The 18,478-nt window shown below is 46.0% G+C and overlaps 1 protein-coding gene across 1 annotated transcript in view; it reads left to right on the top strand.

The window, feature by feature from the left end:
- The window catches only part of C6H14orf39 (chromosome 6 C14orf39 homolog), a 56,639-nt gene extending 43,009 nt beyond the window's left edge, over nt 1-13,630 (top strand). Inside the window, exons 14-17 of the mRNA XM_074998690.1 lie at nt 1,718-1,881; nt 2,830-2,965; nt 11,436-11,493; nt 13,428-13,630. Coding sequence (XP_074854791.1) covers nt 1,718-1,881; nt 2,830-2,965; nt 11,436-11,493; nt 13,428-13,630 — 561 coding nt within the window. The remainder of the gene's footprint in view (nt 1-1,717; nt 1,882-2,829; nt 2,966-11,435; nt 11,494-13,427) is intronic.
- Nucleotides 13,631-18,478: the final 4,848 nt, after the last annotated feature.

The following is an 18,478-nucleotide window of genomic DNA, read 5'->3' as shown; positions in this document are numbered from 1 at the left end:
AGGACAACAAGTAATGTGCTTAAATTGCAGCAAGGGAAGTTTAGTTTGGACATTAGGAAAAATCTTCCTAACTGTCAGGTGGGTAAACACTCGAATAAATTTTCTGGGGAGGTTGTGGAATCTCTTTCATTGAAGAGTTTTAAGAGCAGTTTAGATGAGCATCTGTCAGGGCTGGTCTAGATGGTGCTTGGTCCTACCATGAGTGCAGGGGACTGGACTTGATGACCTGTTGAGGTCCCTTCCAGTCCTATGATTCTTTTGGAAAAGAGTTACATGGTAGAGATTACCTATGATTAGATAAGCCAAATCCTGGAATCCTTAATCAGGTTACTGAAACTTGGAATGTATGGAAATTTTTCCATTTTTCCGTTTCATTTCATTTTGCATTTCATTTCATAACCAACAGTTATAACACTGGAATTTTTGTAATTGTTCTAGTTGGCTCTGTCTTCCAAATACAGGATTCTTTTTATTGGGATTAATAGATTCCAAGGATAAAAGGGAACAAGTCTGACCTCCAGCATAGCTCAGGACCCAAAATAATACCTTTTGACTAGACACTCCATATTTTTGTAAAAAAATCAAGGCTTGATTTAATATTTGCCAGTGATGTAGACTCCATCAAGACCCTTGATAAATAGGTCCAATGCTTTATTACCCTCACTGTTAAAAGTTTATATCTTATTTTCAGTCTGAATTGGTCTTCCTTGAACTTTTACCCTTTCTGTTAAAAGCTCTCCTTTAAAGTGCCACTTGTGAACAAGGATCTCCTTTACAAAAATATCACCTGTGTCCTGGTGGAGATTTCTTGCAGAGTTCAAGCATTCATTCTCACCTAACCTTTTCTTTGGAAAGAGAGTCTGTCAGTGAACTGAAGTATGTTCTCATTGTGATCTCCCCTAATTCCACTAGAGAATATGGAAACGTTATCTCTTTCCACTGCTATTAAAAGCATTAGATCTAAATCATGGGTGTCCAACCTTTTGGCTTGCCTGGGCCGCATTGAGTGAAGAGGAATTATCTTGGGCCACATATAAAATATATAATATAGTTAATGTATATAAATCACATAATAATGTTAAAAGTGTACGATCTTGTGAGGCCGCATTACTAGCTGTCCAGGGCCGCATGCGGCCCGCGGGCTGCGGGTTGGACACGCCTGATCTAAATAGTTCTACTGTAAGAAATGTAGTGTAGGATACAGAAATGTAGAAAGGTTGAGGTGACTTTCCCATTCTAAATCCCTATTTTTAGTCTCTTTATAAGCTTCCCAAACTTCTTTTTGTACTGAAATTTTTTATATATGGTCTTAATCTAAGATGGAATTTTTTTTGGTAAAACACAAAGTTTAAAGGCAAAGGTAATTAAAATGTGCATATGTAGTTGTGTTGGATCCAGGATGTTAGAGATACAAGATGGGTGAAATAACAATATGTTTGCTTGGATCAGATGGTGTTGGCAAGAGTGACAAGCTTTTGAGGGAGGTTTAAAATTGAAAGCTTGTTTCTCACATCATCAAAGGGTTGTGCAATAAAAATAAAATATTATTTTAGCATTTATTGATGCCTTCCTTTATTTTTGATGAATATTTCACTTTTTACCCAAAGGAAACAAAAATACACTTAATATGTTTATTGATAAAAGTACTACTGACATTTTATAGAACTTGTAAATACCATAAGCATTCTTTTTATGATATGACATTTCTTTTTAACAGAATGTACATACAGTGTGTTCTACTAAATCCGATGAGGATAATCCTGAAGCTACAGAAGGAAGTATTGAACATTTTCCAAAAACCCCTGAGATGCCTTTATTTTTAAAAACACCAGAATCTAGTGTGGAGAAAGCCCAGTTCCCTAAAACTCCTCCATTTGAATTGTAGGATTTTAATTTTATTGAACTTTTATGAGCCATGTCATACTGATGTGCATTTCATAAACATTAATTAATTTTGCTATGTGAAAACAGACCTTTTTTCCTGCAAGACAGTGCTGAACAATATTCAGGTTTTATTTAAATTATAATTTTAGTAAATGGACTTTTGTTTCAGAGGGACATTCATACTGAAGCAGACTTGAAAGAGAACATTTAGCATTCAAAATTGTAATGGGAACTTATTCTTTGTTTTTTGTTTGCAATAATTTAAGACATTAATGGCTCAGTATGGTCTTCCCCCAGAATCTAGCTTTTTATTTTCTTTGTAGCTGGAATGAAATCATAATCTTGCATTTAAGATGTCACACTGTATTTCCTTGGAAAAGATTAGGAAGACACAAATCTGATATTTCTCAATTACCAAATCTGCAGGAGAAGAAGATCTGCCTGTTTATGTAGCCCAAAATTGCACTGTCTTCTTTTGCTGCCATATTAGATTATAAATACAAGTCTAACTAAGTCTCCATCATACTAAATCTTTTTCAGTATTACTGCTTTTCAGATAGCTCTCTTGTTGAGAATTTGTGTATGAGATTGTATTTTCCAAGCTGATTGTTTTATTGTTTTTATTTTTCACCTCCAGTTTCTTGTCACACATTTGTAACAAGTTTGAAAGTTTTCCCTGGTATGAAAATCTTTCTGTTAAGGGATATTTTTACAAGATATTATTGATTTTCGCGTTACAGCATTTGTAGTAGAACAAGACACCTGGTTCAGATTGCACATAGATGTAAATGAAGAGTACCTGTTAAAATCAGTGTAAAATCATTATAAGATCACAGTCAAACCCAGTGTACCAAAGGCTCTTTTATTAACTCACAGAGAGAACTCTTTTTATAACTCTCAATCAAAATGCTATCTTAAAATGTTTCATCCTTTCTTTCATTACAGGGGTCATAATTTAGTTTGTGAAGGACCAGCATCAAAATCACCTGCTTTTTCTTTTCTCATGGCTTGTACCCAGAAATCACCTGGCTTTAATTTATTTGACTCTTCTGTATTTGGAGCAGAAAATTCATCAGACCAGGTAACACTGAATCTTAAGGATAAGATCAGTTTATTTTCACAAAGTGAAATATTCTCAGAAAATGTTGTTGATTTTACAGAACGTTTCCAGTAGCCTTTGTTCGCTTACATTGCCACTTATTCACTAGCTCATTTTCTTTTACAAAATATACCCTTCAGCAATATTTTTCTACTGCTAATCCCAGTAAGAGAATTTCTGATCAGGTTTTTTTCTCTCTCTCTTTCTCTCGGATTGGCCCTTGTTCATTTGGTACTGTGGAAGGCGGCAGGGTTCAGATTCTCAAAGATATTTAGGTGTCTCATTCTGATGGGAATGAGGCATCTAAATACCTTTGAGGATCTGGGCCAAGGAGTCATCTGCCACCTCTAGCTCCTGAAGAGGAGAAAGACTGGTTTGCTCCTCTATTCTTCCCTTTCACTAGCCTTCAGTGTTGGGTCCTTCTCCATAAGGTTTAGTTCCAGTGCCAGTCTCTGCTAATGTTTAGAGATTCTGCTTGAGTTATTGCTTATGTCAAATTTAGGTAGGTGTGTGTCCGCCACACGCACAGTTGTCATAAGGTTTTTCCATTATTGCTAGCTGGTGGGTTGGCTGTGGAGCCTCCAGGAGTGACACCATTACGGAGGGCTTGCCAACCTGCCTGCTCAGTTCCTTCTTACTGCCAGTGATAGATCACTGAAGCTCTTCTCTTGTCTTAGGCAAGCTATTCTTGAGCATTTTCTTACCAATTCTTTATAAATAGTTCTCATTAGCATAAGTGTTAGTTAAGGTAAGTGTTTAGTGAAAATAAGATAAGTGGGTATTTTTAGTTTAGTGGGGTTATTAGCCAGAAACCTCTGCCCACAGGAGTGCCTCACAAATTTTGCCTTAAGTGCTTGGGGAAATCACATCAAACTAAGATCTGCTGGGGTTTCTGGACTCACACAAGGAAGGAGAAAGACTTTAGACTTAGATGCCCCCTTATAGCATCAGCTCTTAACCTTCAACTGATACAGCTGGGCCCAGCTCCAAAATCGGCCTTTTTGGTGCTCTGTGCACCATTTTTGGTGTGAGACTGTATGAAATGCCTGAAGGACTCAGTGCCCAACACTTCCTGGCACTCTCCTTTTCTCTTGTCTAAGTAAGGGCTGTGAGTATTACTTATCTACTACCTGGCACATTGTTCAGGGATGTGGCAAATGCTAAGGAGAGAAGGGATCAGCAGGGTTCCACCCCTAAATCAAAGGATGCCATGGTAAGGTCTACTTTACAGTGGGACTCCAGCTTAGGTTCTCAAATCACCAAGCAGTACTTATTCACTACAGCTCTAATTCCTGGGCCTCCTTGGACAAACTGAACTCCTTCCAGTGGACTCTCACTCTGAGTCAACAGATTCTACAGCTCATGTGATGTTCACAGGCATTATGATGTATAGGAGCTAATGGCTACGGGTCCCTGATCTCCCATAAGAAGTATGACAGACAGTCCAAAACTTGCCCTATGATGGCTCCAAGCTCTTTGTCTAACAAACTCATTCCAGGCTGCATAGCATTAAGGACACCACGGCAACCTTAAAATCTCTGGACTTGCAGCTATAGGCCTGCAAAGGAAACCCTTTAAGCCACTGCCATTGCCTCATTATTATCCATACAAACAAAGGCAGGGTTATAAGAGGAGAGGGAGCCATAGAAACAAGCAAAGGGCTCCATGTTCCTTCAATAATCAAGGACAGGGCTCTGCTAGGCAGTCCCCACCTCCCAAAAAGAACTTTTCAAGGTGCACCTAGAAGTGGTGCACCAGCTCAGAATCCCAGGTCCTCGTCCTATGTTTGTAAGCCATTTATCACATTTCCACTGTGATAGGGTCCAGAATTCCTCAGATCCCTGACTCTTAGGCAAGGTGGAATTGGGATATTCACTCCAATTCTTCGTCCTTCTGTCCTGTGCATCCCTCATCAGGAACCTTTCTCATGACCAGCTCTTTATACAGCAGGTGCAGTTGCTCCTGCAATTCAGAACTCTGGAGGAGGTCCTTCTGGAGTTCAGGGTTCTGCTCCTTTTATTTTGTAATCCCCATGGCCAAGGTGGGCTCTGGCCTGTTCTAGAGCTGCGCAACCTCAAGAGGCTCACGAAGAAGTTGGGGTTTCATATGGTGTCCCTAGCCTATATCAGCCCTTCAGTGGATCTGGTACTCCACCCTCAATTTGAAAGACATGTATTTCATGTTTCCATCATCCTGTTCCACACGAAATTTCTCCTGTTCATGATAGGCAAGATGCACTTTTAGTTCACAGGTCTCTCCTTTGGCCTGTCAGTGGCCCCTTGTGAGTTCACAAAATGCATGGCCATTGTGGCAGACTTCCTGTGAAGGATATATGTTTGGCTATTGAAGGGCCAGTTGCAGGCCCAAGTGGACAACCATATGAGTCTGGTGCACGACTCATTCCTCAGACACAGTCTGGTCTTAAATATGGCAAAATCAACTCTCATTCCTCTCGGAGGAGAGAGTTAGAAGATAGAGCACAGCACGAGATCCACAGAGCCAACAACCGGTTGCAGACCCCGTGCACGCAGCATGGACCCCCAGCTGCAGCAGCAGCAGCAGCAGCAGCCAGAAGCCCCGGCCTAAGGGCTGCTGCACGCGGTGATCATAGAGCCCCGCAGGGGCTGGACAGAGCCTCTCTCAACCCCTCAGCTGATGGCCGCCATGGAGGACCCCACTATTTCAACGTGGCGGGACGTGGATCATCTACACATGCCCTACTTCGACGTTGAATGTCGAAGTAGGGCGCTGTTCTCATCTTTGGATAGGAATATTGATTTCGACGTCTCGCCGCCTAACATCAGTTTCAACATTGAAATAGCTCATGGTGCGTGTAGATGCAACGTGTACTATTTTGACGTTGTACCAGCTACTTTGAAGTAGCCGGCTAGTGTAGACGCACACCATGAGTGCTATTATAAGAGATCTTATAGCCTTCCTTAGCATAATAACCCAAAACTGTCTAAAGATACTCGTCCACCTATTGGCCTGCACATATGTAGTACAGAATGCCAAGGTTTGACTTCACCCTCTTCAGGCTATCTCAGGTCTACACACTGAGTCGAGAAAGACTGGTGACTCTCACACCTCAGGTCCTTCCATCTCTCCAGTGGTGGCTCAACCCTCAGGCAGTTCACATGGGAGACTACTGCTGACGCTCGCCCTGGTTACAGACACTTTGGCAATGGCCTGGGACATTCATGTAGGCAACCTCAGAACACAGGACCTCTGGTGTCAGGCAGAGAACCCACTGTGTATCAATGTCAAGGAGCTGTGTACAGTACGTCCCACTTGAATGATCTTCCGTGTCCACTTGCAGGGCAAGTGTATCTCACTTCTAACAGACAGCACCACAGCAATGTTCTATATAAACAATCAGTGTGGTACTTAGTCCTCACAAGATACACCTGGATGCCTCGTTTCAACCACAACTGCAGAACAGGTTAGGTGATTGACTCCTCAGAGCCTTCCACTGCCATGAGTCCTCCCTTCACCCAGATGTCATCAGCTTCAGTGATCTCCAAACCCTTCAGTGGATAACTGATTGGGAGTCGTCTTCTTGGATTCAACGTGGACAGTCAATCTAAGAAGAAAAAAAATTACACCACCTTGATTTATGTTTTGTTTGAGTTTCCCTGTTGTGTAGGCCTTCTCCCATGTGTAAGCCTGGCAGATCTGGCCAGGGTAGAAGGACATGGCCAGAACTCCACTGAATACTTAGGCTGTTTAAATTGCAGTAGGAGCTGAAAAAGCCCTCCCTATTTTCCATCTTCACATCTCACCTGCACAGAGCACATGAGAATTGATCCCCATATGTTGTCTGGTTCAGAGAACTTTTCAGGAAAGATTAGTAATTAATCAGAACATAGTATAAGATGGCTTACAAGAGTAGTGAGTACCTGTGCTTGAATTTCATTCAACAGAAGAATCAAAGAACTTTAGGACTAGAAGGGACCTTGAGAACATCTAGTCCTGTCCCCTGTACTCCTGGCATGGAGATTATATCACAACAATATTTTACTGTAGTAGCTCTTTGCAATATACTATTTAGCTTCATGCACCAAAGAGTAAACATATAAGCTGTGTCTACACGTAACCGCCCTTTCGAAAGGGCAAAAATCGAAGTTTGGCTTTTGAAAAAGCAGCCATCGAAAGAGAGCACCCGCCGCCATTTTTCAGATCGGCATTCCGATCTGCTCTTTTGAGCTGCCGTAGAGGTCTTTCGGAAGAGAGCATCCACACGGCTGCAAGCCCTCCTTTGAAAGAAGGGAGGCAGGAAATGCTGCGGACGGGGTCCCATGGCTGACAAGCCCTTCCGGGGCTGCAGCCAGCTGCCTCCTTTAAAGGGCCCCTCCCTCCCCTCCACATGAGCCAAGTGCTGCCCAGCCTGTCCCAGCCCGGCAGAGCCCACTCATGCCCACCATGGAGGCCCAGCGACAGCTCCTGCAGGAGGATGCCCTCATCATGGACGCCCTGCTGGCAGTGCTGTGCACCCTCGCTGCAGCTGCACCCGAGCTCATCGGGTGGCTGCGCAGTCCCCCTGGGGCCATGGGGCTCCCCTCACCAGGGCACCACTTGGCGCCCTCCCGGGTGCCCCGATGCCTCTGGACCTACCCCAGCAGCACTGACTGGTGGGAGTGTGTGGTGCTAGGGGAGTGGGGCGAGGAAAGGTGGCTGCAGAACTTCCACATGTCAAGGCAGAGCTGTGAGGAGATCTGCCACTGGCTCGCCCCTGCACTCCAACACCAGGACACCTGCATGCGGCCAGCCCTCACCCTGGAGAAACAGGTCACAATTACCATCTGGAAGCTGGCCACCCTGGACTCCTATCACTCCATGGGACAGCAGTTCGGGGTGGGCAAGGCCACCGTCGGGGCTGTGTTTATGGAGGTAAGGTGGGGCCGGGAGGGTGGGGGGGCTGGGGCAAGGGGAACCCTCCCCTGCAAGGGGCTGGATGGAGCAGGGGCTGGATGGGAGGCGGCAGGGTCTGCATGGGCCAGAGGCCGGATGGGAGAGGGGCAGAATGCACCCAAGGCAGGGGGCAACGGCCGCCACACCCACACTAGAGCACGTGTCCTCCTTCCCCCTCTGCAGGTCATCAGGGCCATCAACCCGATGCTGCTCCATAGGGTCGTCTGCCTGGGGGATGTGGACAACACCATCACTGGCTTCCAGGACCTGGGCTTCCCAAACTGCATTGGCACTTTGGATGACACACACATCCCCATCCGTGCTCCACCACACAGTGCTGGCCAGTTCGTGAACAGGAAGGGCTACCATTCGGTGGTGCTGCAGGCCCTGGTGGACGTGAGGGGCTGGTTCACCAATCTGTACATGGGCTGGGCTGGCCGCAGCCATGATGCTTAGGTCTTCTGGAACTCCAGCCTCTGCCACCTCATGGGGGCCGGCACCTTCATCCCCGAGAGGGAGATTCCTGTGGCGGAGGACGTCACCATGCCACTCTGCATGGTGGCAGATGCGGCGTACCCCCTGCAGCCGTGGCTCATGAGGCCCTACACGGGACACCTCGACCCCACCTGGGAGGCGTTCAGTGAGCGCCTCAACCATGCCCACAATGTGGTGGAGCGGGCCTTCGGGCATCTAAAGGGGTGGTGGAGATGTCTCCTCACACAGCTGGAGGTCGGGGTCCCCAGTGTGCCCCATGTGGTGGGTGCCTGTTGCGTCCTCCACAACATTGTGGAGGGAAAGGGGGATGCCTATGCCCCGGGGGTGGGGAGGGTGGGCCCTCTGGCTGGTGCTGTCTATGAGCAGCCAGGCGCCGCCCCCATCCGCCAGGCCCACTGGGATGGCCACTGCATTCAGGAGGCCCTCAGGCAGGCCTTTGCCGATGGCCACCTCTGACCCGCACGCACACCCACATCTCACACACATCTGTCACCCACCATCTCTGCCACCCACACCCCCAGCAGCACCGCTCCCTCACATCCACCACCCACCAGCCACCAAGGAGCACAGCTCAGAGTGGTGAATAATATAGCAACGTTTATATAACTTGGGTGTTCATAAATAATATGTTCGGGGGAAACCTAACTTGGAGCGGGGAACCTAACTTGGAGGGGGGTGGGGGGAACCTAACTTGGAGGGGGGTTGAGGTGCTCACTCCGGGGGAGGGGTGGTGGGCTGCGAACCCCATCAGTCCCTGGAGCCCCTGCCCCCTCCTGGGTACGGGGTCCCCGGTGCGGGGGGAGGGTGCCGGTAGCACCGGCAAATATTGCTGGCGGGTGGGCCTGGTGGGGGCGGAGGGTGCAGAATCGGTGAGGGCAGAGGGAACAGGCTCGGTGTGGGAGGAGGGGGTAGGGCCAGCAGGGGGAGACGCCGGGAGGGCCAGGAGGCGGGCTACAGTGTCCGTGTGCTCCTGCCCAGTGCCCTCAAGGGTGTCCAGCAGTCTATCCCAGGCCGCTCTCTGCCATTCCATGTTGTCCCAGGTGAGCTGGAGGTGCTCCTCGGCCACCTTGGCCTGGCGCTGGCTGTCTGGGTCCTCCTCAGCCCTCTGGGGGGGCCCTCCAGCCACAGTCCCAACAGCGTGCTGCCTGGGGTGGAACCCGGACACCTCCGATGGCTGCGGGCGGGCTCTCCGGGACAAGGGATGGTGCGGGGCTCTCCTGGCCCACGGATGGTGCGGCTGTGTGGAGAGGAGGAGAGCATGTCAGTAATGTGCCCTTGACAGAGGGGACCCGGCTGTGGCCTACCCGCCTGAGCCCACCCCATGGGGCCCCCGCCCCCCCCCAAAGGGACACTGACCCCTCCAGGGAGCATCAACTGGCCCCCCCAGGACCTGGCCTCCCAGCCTGCGTGTGATTCCAGGGGTCTCTCCCGCAGGTGTCCCTTCCCGGCCTGCAGTGCGCAGGCCCCGGGCACTGTCCGGCACTGACCAGTTACCGCCCCTGTGTGGCTTACAGCACTGTCCACTGGGGGTGGGTGCTGGGTGTCACTGGTGTGGCACCGCGTGGTGCCGTATCCCATGTGGGGGCTGGCCTGTGTGCGGTCCAGGACCACCGGTTCTGTGTGTGGGCACCTAGCTGTTGCGTTGCCTCCACCCTGTGGAGTAGGTGTGCACCCCTCCCTGGATGTACCTGCAGTCCCTCGGCGACATCCGGAGATCTCCGGCCCTCGGTCGCCCGGCTGGAGGAGTGGGAGGGGATCACTATGGTCAGCTCCCCCTCCTCGCTCGACCAGTCTGTGGTCCCCTCGCCCTCCTGTGTCCCCGATCCGGGCTCTTCCTCCTCCTCCTCCGGCTGCAGCTCCTCCCCGGAGGTGTCCAGGAAAGCCATGGGGGGTGGACCCTCCTGGGGCCCCAGGATGCTCCATAGCTCCCTGTAGAAGGGGCACGTTGCTGGTCCTGCCCCAGAGTGTCCGGCCTGGTTCCTGGCCCGGGCATATCCCTGGCGCAGCTCTTTTACTCTGGAGTGCACCTGCTCCACGGTACGCTCCGGATGGCCCCTGGTGTGGAGGCCCATTGCCAGGTGGCCAAAGGCTGTGGCATTGCACCACTTCACACCCATGTGGCGCAGGACCTCCTCGTCCTGCCAGAGGCCGAGGAGGTCCCACAGCTCCCTCTCCATCCAGGAGGGAGCCCTTTTTTTTTTCTCCCCCTAGGAGCCCTGGGAGCCTTGCGGGGGCTCGGGGGGGGGACGTGGGGGGGGCTGGCTGCTTGCCATGTGGCCGCTGGAGCGTCAGGTTGGAGTGCGTGTGCAGGCTGCTCCTAGCACACTCTCAGCTTCCTGCCACAGGTTTCCTGCGTGCATGCGTCTTTAAGGCAGCCAAACAGGGACCATAGAGCCTTGCTGCTGCTGGCTGGAGCAGCCCCACGCTCCAGCTGATTGGTGCCATGGCGGACCTGTATTTCAAAAGAGCGGACTGTGGAGCGTCTACACATGTACTCTTTCGATTTATTATTTCGAAAGGGAGCAATCTTCCTGATGTGGGATCAGGGTTCGGATTTCAAAGTCTGTGCCCCATTCTTTCGATTTTCTTGCAAAAAACAGGTTTACACGTGTGGACGCTCCTCCCGCTCTTTCGAAAAAGGGCCATTTATTTCGAAGTTTTTTGCACGTGTAGACACAGCTCTAAAGTTTACCCAATAGGGTGACTGTGGATGCAATCTTTCTGTGAATTATTGATTACTTTATTGAATTAAAGATTGAATGATAAAGAAAAAGTAGCCCTTTACACTGAAATTTTCTGCCACAATTAGAAACTAGTCAAAATTTGTTTTTTTGTTTTTTTTTAACTGTGGCTTTACAGGTCACCACTTCAGTGGTTGATCCAATTGTATGTTTTAAATATTGACTAATGAGACATGCCATACTATTTTAATATTTTTAAATGTAACAATTTAGATGAATTAAAACTGTAATCATTTGACATGATGTAAAATTAATCAATACTTACGGTAGTATTATAGTTAAATATAATGGCTACTGTGTTTCAGATTGATGAAAATTACTCTGAAGGAAATGTAAATCCTACATCCCCACACAAAGATATTGGTAAGTTTTGAAAGTGAAAGGTGCTTTTGTATGCCATTTTATTCTATTCATATTCCAGTAATTGATAATTTAAATGTCTGTGGTTCTGTTCAAGAAGAGATGCCTGATTAACAGAAATGTTCAATGATGGCAGAGTGGTAAAACTGTGACCCCGTGATTAATGGCCCATTATTTGGGACAGCACAAAATATGTCCCTGAATATTACGTAAGAGTACCACAAAGAGAGGACAAAGCTGACATGAAAGAGGAGGCAAGAAGACATGAGAGGAAAGATGGCGAAGGTGGAGGAGCAGGGGGAAGTCTGGCATTAGATATACTTGGAACAAGGTATGAGATAGACCACCAAGGTGAAAAGAGCAATTCTGAGAGCTGTCTTGAATTAAAACGCCCTTCTTTCTGTCCGTTAAACAAGGCTGTCCTTGCCCATTCTGGTGCCTTGTACAGCTCAAGGACAGTATGCACACCCTACTGGGCGGCCACTCCATGAGAAAGCTGGCTGCACTGTAGAAGGCGGAGGCTGTTCTCAAGGGTCTTGGGGCTGCAGGGACAGGAGTTGTGGGGTGCAGGAGCAGGACAAGGAGGCTGACCAGAAGGGGGAGTAAGATAGGAGACAAGGGCAGTGATGAGCAGTGCAGGCTGGAGGACGAGCAAAGGGCAGCCACACAGCTGGCTAGAGACAAGTGGCAGGTTCCTCTTCCATCAGAAAGGTAAACAGCTGATGACAGCTCAGCACAGCCTACAGGTGTGGGGAGGAGGAGCTGGCCCCCGGAGCTAGCGCTGCTACATATGCAACGTGTAGCTGCCTAGGGCACCATGAAATTGGGGCAATTTTGTGCCTCCATTTTGTGGTGTCTTATGCAGCTCAATATTTTGTGTATTGGTAGGGATGGCTCTGAAATGCAAAAGAGCCATAGCACAGCTAAATGCCTATGGTATATCCGAGGCTTCCAGTTCACTGTAACTGCACGTTGAGTCTGTTAATAATATTTTGAGCTATCAGTGCAAGGAGGAGAAGTTGTGTATCTTTGTGTATCGCTTTCTCAAGTGCAAGTAATGTTTCCATTTTGTTAGTTAAATCCTTGGACCTGAATTTCCTCTTACTTCCTCCTATCTAAATCAAAATAAAATTGTTGTGAATGAGAGAAGAAATAGCTTACCTGGGCCAGGTGCTCAACTGGTGTAAAATTAGCATTGCTCCAGTGAAATCAAGGGAACTGGCCTGATTCATATTCTCTTGCTGACAGGCTAAAGTCACTGAAGTTAATGGGAGCTTTGTGCCAGCATTTCACCCTCTCTCTCTCTTTCTCTGACCTCATAGTAGGAATTATCATTTCATCTCATTTGGAGCACGAGAGGATCAAAGGCCAGGCATTGTCTGTTAATAGTATAGCAAAGCATATATATATATATATATATATATAATTGTATACTGTGTTGGATTCAAGACTCATCTTTATCAAATTTCTGGGGGATTTAGTTCTGTTTTGTTTTGTTTTTGTAGAGGCAAGTGTATAATTCTGTTTTGAAATTCACAACTCTGATAGTTAAATAGTTCCTTTGTCTGTAGCAGTGGATCTTGAAGCACTTCATTTTATGACTACTTTGTAAGAGAAGAGATCATTTGACAGACCCAATCCTTATATTGCTCATTTCAAAATATTTCATTCTGTGAACTATCAGGAAGGGCTCTGTGGAATGCCATGAAAGGCTGTAATCAGTTAGATGCAACTGACTTGGTAGCCTTCATTGAATGCAGTATCTTGCTAATGGGCGCTCCATTTCTGATATATGAATAAATATAGCATATGTTGATGTTCAGCAGAATGTTAAAGTAATCTATGTTATTTCAGAAATATAGCCTGTTAATTGCAATTATCTTAAAATAAGATTGTATCTAATTTACCAGATTAATTAAAATATGTATTCCTTGCAGGAAGCTTATTTGGGAAATTGGAAAATGAGGATGCATTTACATTTTCCTTTCCATCTGAGTCTTCTTCTCATACATATGGAGATCGAAAAGATGACTTCAGCTTTCCATTTGCATTTGGACAGGATCAGAGATCATCACATTCTTCCTCTCTGAAAGGTTTTCGCTCTTCATCACAAAATACAAAGCCATTTACACTCTTTTGAATACATTTCTTGACTTCCTTTTGAATACTTTTGCTGCTTAGCCTTGATCCTTGTTTTCAGCAACTTAAGAAAAATTCAAAACATTTCATTTCTCTGTCATTTAATGTAAGATGTCATTACTGCACTTGCGTCAAGAGCATCTAAATATTCTCCACTAATCATACATGCTCCGAGATGTTTTTATTTTTATCACTTTTAAAGATTTAATGTATTGTTTACATGAAGCCTTTTGATAAGCTTTCCCTTAATTTGCACACATTAACATAAATAGCAAAAATGACAATGGGCAATAGTATATTCAGTTAATTCAGTACCTTTTACTGAGTATGAAACCTCCACATTGAATATGTTAAATCTATGATCTGAAAAGTGTAGTGGTTGGTGTTGGTTTCAGCTATAACAACAGAACACTTGTTAGTGGTATAAATAGCATTTTGTATGGGTTTAGTCAACTCACTTATTTTAACAAAATTTACTGCAGCATTAAATACTGTTTGAGTTTGTTTACTGGGTTAAATACAGCATTCAGAAATTAGCTGATTGTCTCATTTAAAGTGAAAATATACTTTTTTTAAATAAACTTGTTTGTCAGTTATTGTATATGGTTTTGTAAATGAGTGTTAGTCCACTTTGTAAACTGAAATAACTCAGTAAGTAGAGTATTTGGTATTTTGGTCTTGACTGAACAAAAGGAGATGGGTATTTAAATTCCAGTTTTGGAACCATGGTGATGTACAAAACACTCACCTCCAGAGCAATTTACAAACTCAGGGAGTACAGGCATTCAGCCACCTAAATCATGTGGGAGGGCTGATGATTATTTAAGTATTTATACATAGTAGAGCAATCACTGGGACAGAAGGAAGAAGAATGATTCTGTATACCAGTGGCTGGGGCACTCACCTGGGAGGGGGACACCCAAGATGCAGTTACCCTCCTACAAAGTCTTTATTTTACCACAGTGGAATAGCTTCTGCAGGAGAGACTGAGGCAGCCCGTGATCATAGTATTCCATAACTCAGTAGTCTGAGCACTCTCCTAAGAATTGGGAGACTCCTCTTCAAATCCTTGCTACCATTCTGGTGGGGGGGTGTAGAGAACTGAACCCGGTTTTCCTACATCCCCATGAAGTGTGCAGACTGTTGGGCAACAGCATCGCTTCCTCTCATGATGAGATTTTGAAAGAGACCTGATAGGAAGCCTCTGAATCCACATGTGGGAAGTGGACCCAGGCCAGTTGGCACACAAGAAAGGCATTCATCTGTCCTCCCCGATTTGTGGATCACGCTGCAGCTTAGGTGGGAGACAAGCATCTGGACACCTTGAGTGAAGCAGCCATGTCCATTCCCACAGTCAGGTAGGTGCTATGCAATTTTTACCCTGAAAATATGGATGCCAAGTGAGTTTGGTGCATACAGAGTTCAGTGGAAGTTTTGTGGATTGCAGTGAACTTGGTGCAGTGGACTTAGGACAGAAGTTGGTCAGGGGACATCACTTTAAAGTTGGGAATTCAAAGGCTTTATTTATATGGTGGTAGTGTCAAGATGGTCTGATAAGGAGCAAGGCATGCGGAAAATAAAGAACAGCAGTTCTTGTCCCATGGATCTTACAAACTGTATAAAAAAGCATAACACATACATAAATCAAATAAACGACAGATGGACAAGTTGGATTGCAAAGATGAGTTTCAAAGATAAGTGAAGAGAACTGGGAACTCTCTATGCTGTAGTCAAGCAGTCTCTGTCTTGTGTACAGCTTTTCCTTCACTGTATTAAGGTGCACTGCATGGCTGATACAAAACTGGACACTCACAAATTATTTTCTTTCAAAATACAGGTTCCCAGATGGTGGCTATGGTTCATCTTCTGTCATTTCCTGATTGACGTTCATGCTACAAAAATGTGTTACATTAATATGCTTCACTATAAAGTTTTTGTGATGATAAAAAATGTATGAAAATAAATGTAGGTGCTCCTGGATATTACATCAGAGAAAAATTTAGTACTGACACATGAGCCCATATTTTGCTTACTTTCAAATAATAGTGTTAGAATTCACAACTGGTTCATTGCCACATTTATTTATAATGACAATGACAAGTCAATATTTTGAGAAAAAAATCTTCCTGTGGATACATGCTGTGGTTCTCCGTCACATAATTATTCACTCTTTTCATGTGTGAAATGCCCATCAACAGGAGATCTGTGTTTGGAACAAGTTCAGCGAGTACAACAACTACAGCAGTGTATTTAAATCCACAATGGTGATTGGAGAAAGTGTTAATTGTCAGTAGTGGGTCTTAGTGCCACTATCTGTTGAGCATATTTCAAATGCAAAAAATACGATCTGACACTTAATGATAGTAATCAGCTAATTAAAAGACTGTTTTAAGTTTTAGTGATTAATGGCCTGATCCTGAGCTCCACTCTGCCTCCAGCTCTGTTCCAGTGCCACCCCGTACCTCAGACTCCAGACACAACTGCAGCCCCAGCACCACTTCTGGATCTCAGCCCCGACTCCTGATCCAGCAATCAATGAAAATTCTGCATGTGCGTTGCTAGCAAGATCACGTCCCTAATATGAGTGTTAGTCTGCTTTCAACAAAAGCTTCAAGGGGTCCAGTTGCACTTTCAAGATGAAACTGCTGAGCTGTAATTCATGTGCAAATTTGATCCCATCAGAATAGGTCTGAATAGGAGCTGGGAATGACTTTCTCATTACAATATTTAATTTTTCACTTTTCTGGATAACTTTAGAGATAATGGAGTATCGGCTCTCTGACAAATCTTGTCATGTGCTATAAATTCATTCCATTTAATACTGTGACCCAAGAGCCTTTCAATGCCAATTGGCAAAGGGAGGTACTTAGTGATTTCAGGCAACTCCTGGGTCTGATGTGTACTGACTATTTCAGCAAAATGTGTCATGTGAAGTCTGGAATAGAAGCCTATGTCTTCTGGGAGTCAGTATCCTTGTGCAATGTATGTGCAAATATTATCTAAGGAGTTATGAATATATACAGAAATGATGTTCTTAAAGGCATTGGTGGAAAACAAAGGTGAAAAACAGGGTTTCTATCAAACAAGAGACATTGTGTGCCTCTGTTTACATGTACACCCAATATTGGTTCATTCACAGTAGGCTTCATATTCTCTGTATGCCTGGAATGTGAATAACTAGTTGCCAGAAATTATGAAAGACTCTAACAGGAAGAGCAGGTTCTTTTCTTAGCACACTCAGAGGTTTGGCTGACTACATTGAGGGACACAGAAGACTCCCAGGCACCTTTCAGTAAGGAAGTTAAAAAGAATGATGTTTTGTTTGTGAGAAAGGGATCAAGCCTCTCAACTGAAGAGAACTTTGGATAATCTAAGGCCGTGTCTACACGAGCCCTAAACTTGGAAATGGCCACGCAAATGGCCATTTCGAAGTTTACTAATGAAGTGCTGAAACGCATATTCAGCGCTTCATTAGCATGCGGGCTGCCGCGGCACTTCGAAATTGACGCGCCTCGCCGCCCCGCGTCTCGTCCCCACGGGGCTCCTTTTCGAAAGGACCCCGCCTACTTCGAAGTAGTAGTCCCCTTATTCGGGGTCCTTTCGAAAAGGAGCCCCGTGGGGACGAGACGCGGGGCAGCGAGGCGCGTCAATTTCGAAGTGCCGCGGCAGCCCGCATGCTAATGAAGCGCTGAATATGCATTTCAGCACTTCATTAGTAAACTTCGAAATGGCCATTTGCGTGGCCATTTCCAAGTTTGGGGCTCGTGTAGACGTAGCCTAAAGGTTCTTTAGAAAGTTAGTTATCTAGGCTGTTAGTTGTTTGGTCTCCAGAAAGTTTTGTACTTTTTATTTTACATAGAACCATTTGTTTGCGATATTCTGACCCGCTCTTATTAGATGACGATTTATTTGTTTTAATTAAAAATAATGTTGCTGGAAAGCAGGACCGGCCTGGGGTTTTTGCCTGGCTGCCCTGTTGTTTCTGCCAGAGCAGGGTGATGACCTTACCCTGCCCCTGCACAGTGTTTGCCAAGGAAGGGATCCGAGTCCACTGGAGGAGCTTCTTCCTATCCAGCACTGCTGCTGTGGAGCAGGAGCAGAGTACGTGGGTTCCCCTGCTCTGCCTGCCCTGGACTTTTCTGGGAGCCCCTGGCCAGAGGCCCTGTCAGCCAACTGCTAGTTCACCACTGCCCCATGGGAGTCTGAAACTGAACTCTGTCCTGTCTTGCTTTTGGGTCTTGGCCTAAAGCCGTGAGCACAGTTAAAGTGTACTAGAGGAGGAGCCAGCCATGGCCCCATCTATCTTTAGATCTCTTGCCTAGCTTCAATACCTCTGTCTGCCATATGTACAACAGTAATTTGAACTTGGGTCTCCCAAATCTAAGTGGATGCCCTATCCCTTGGGCTATAAGAAATTCTGGCCCCAGCCTTTCAATCTCTCCCACTGAAGCTGTTCCACTCTGTAGCACCACTGAAATATTCGTTGGGCAAGGGAGAGCACAAGGCACAAATCCCCATGGAACAATGGTGAGGGGACTCAGCTGAGAGGTGGCACACTCAAATTAAAATCCCTGTTCTATATCACACAGGGGAGAACTGAACCCACTTCTCACTGTTCTGGGGGCTAGTTCTAGCAGAGAGGCTAAAGGGGGCACCACCACCAGCTCCATAAAGGGTTGACCTGGGAGAGGCGCCTAACTTCAGAAGAGGGTCACAGCTGTGAATACACATAGGATTATAGAATACTAGAACTGTGAGGGTATGTTTACACTGCAAAGTTATTTCAAAAGAGCTTTGCAAGCATCTACCCAACACAACTGCTATTCTGAAATAATTTTGAAATTGGCAA

The sequence above is a fragment of the Carettochelys insculpta genome, chromosome 6, assembly GCF_033958435.1.
Source record: "Carettochelys insculpta isolate YL-2023 chromosome 6, ASM3395843v1, whole genome shotgun sequence".
Taxonomy (NCBI): Eukaryota; Metazoa; Chordata; order Testudines; family Carettochelyidae; genus Carettochelys; species Carettochelys insculpta.
The sequence above is the reverse complement of the archived record's forward strand: the minus strand, read 5'-3'. Positions and strand labels throughout refer to the sequence as shown.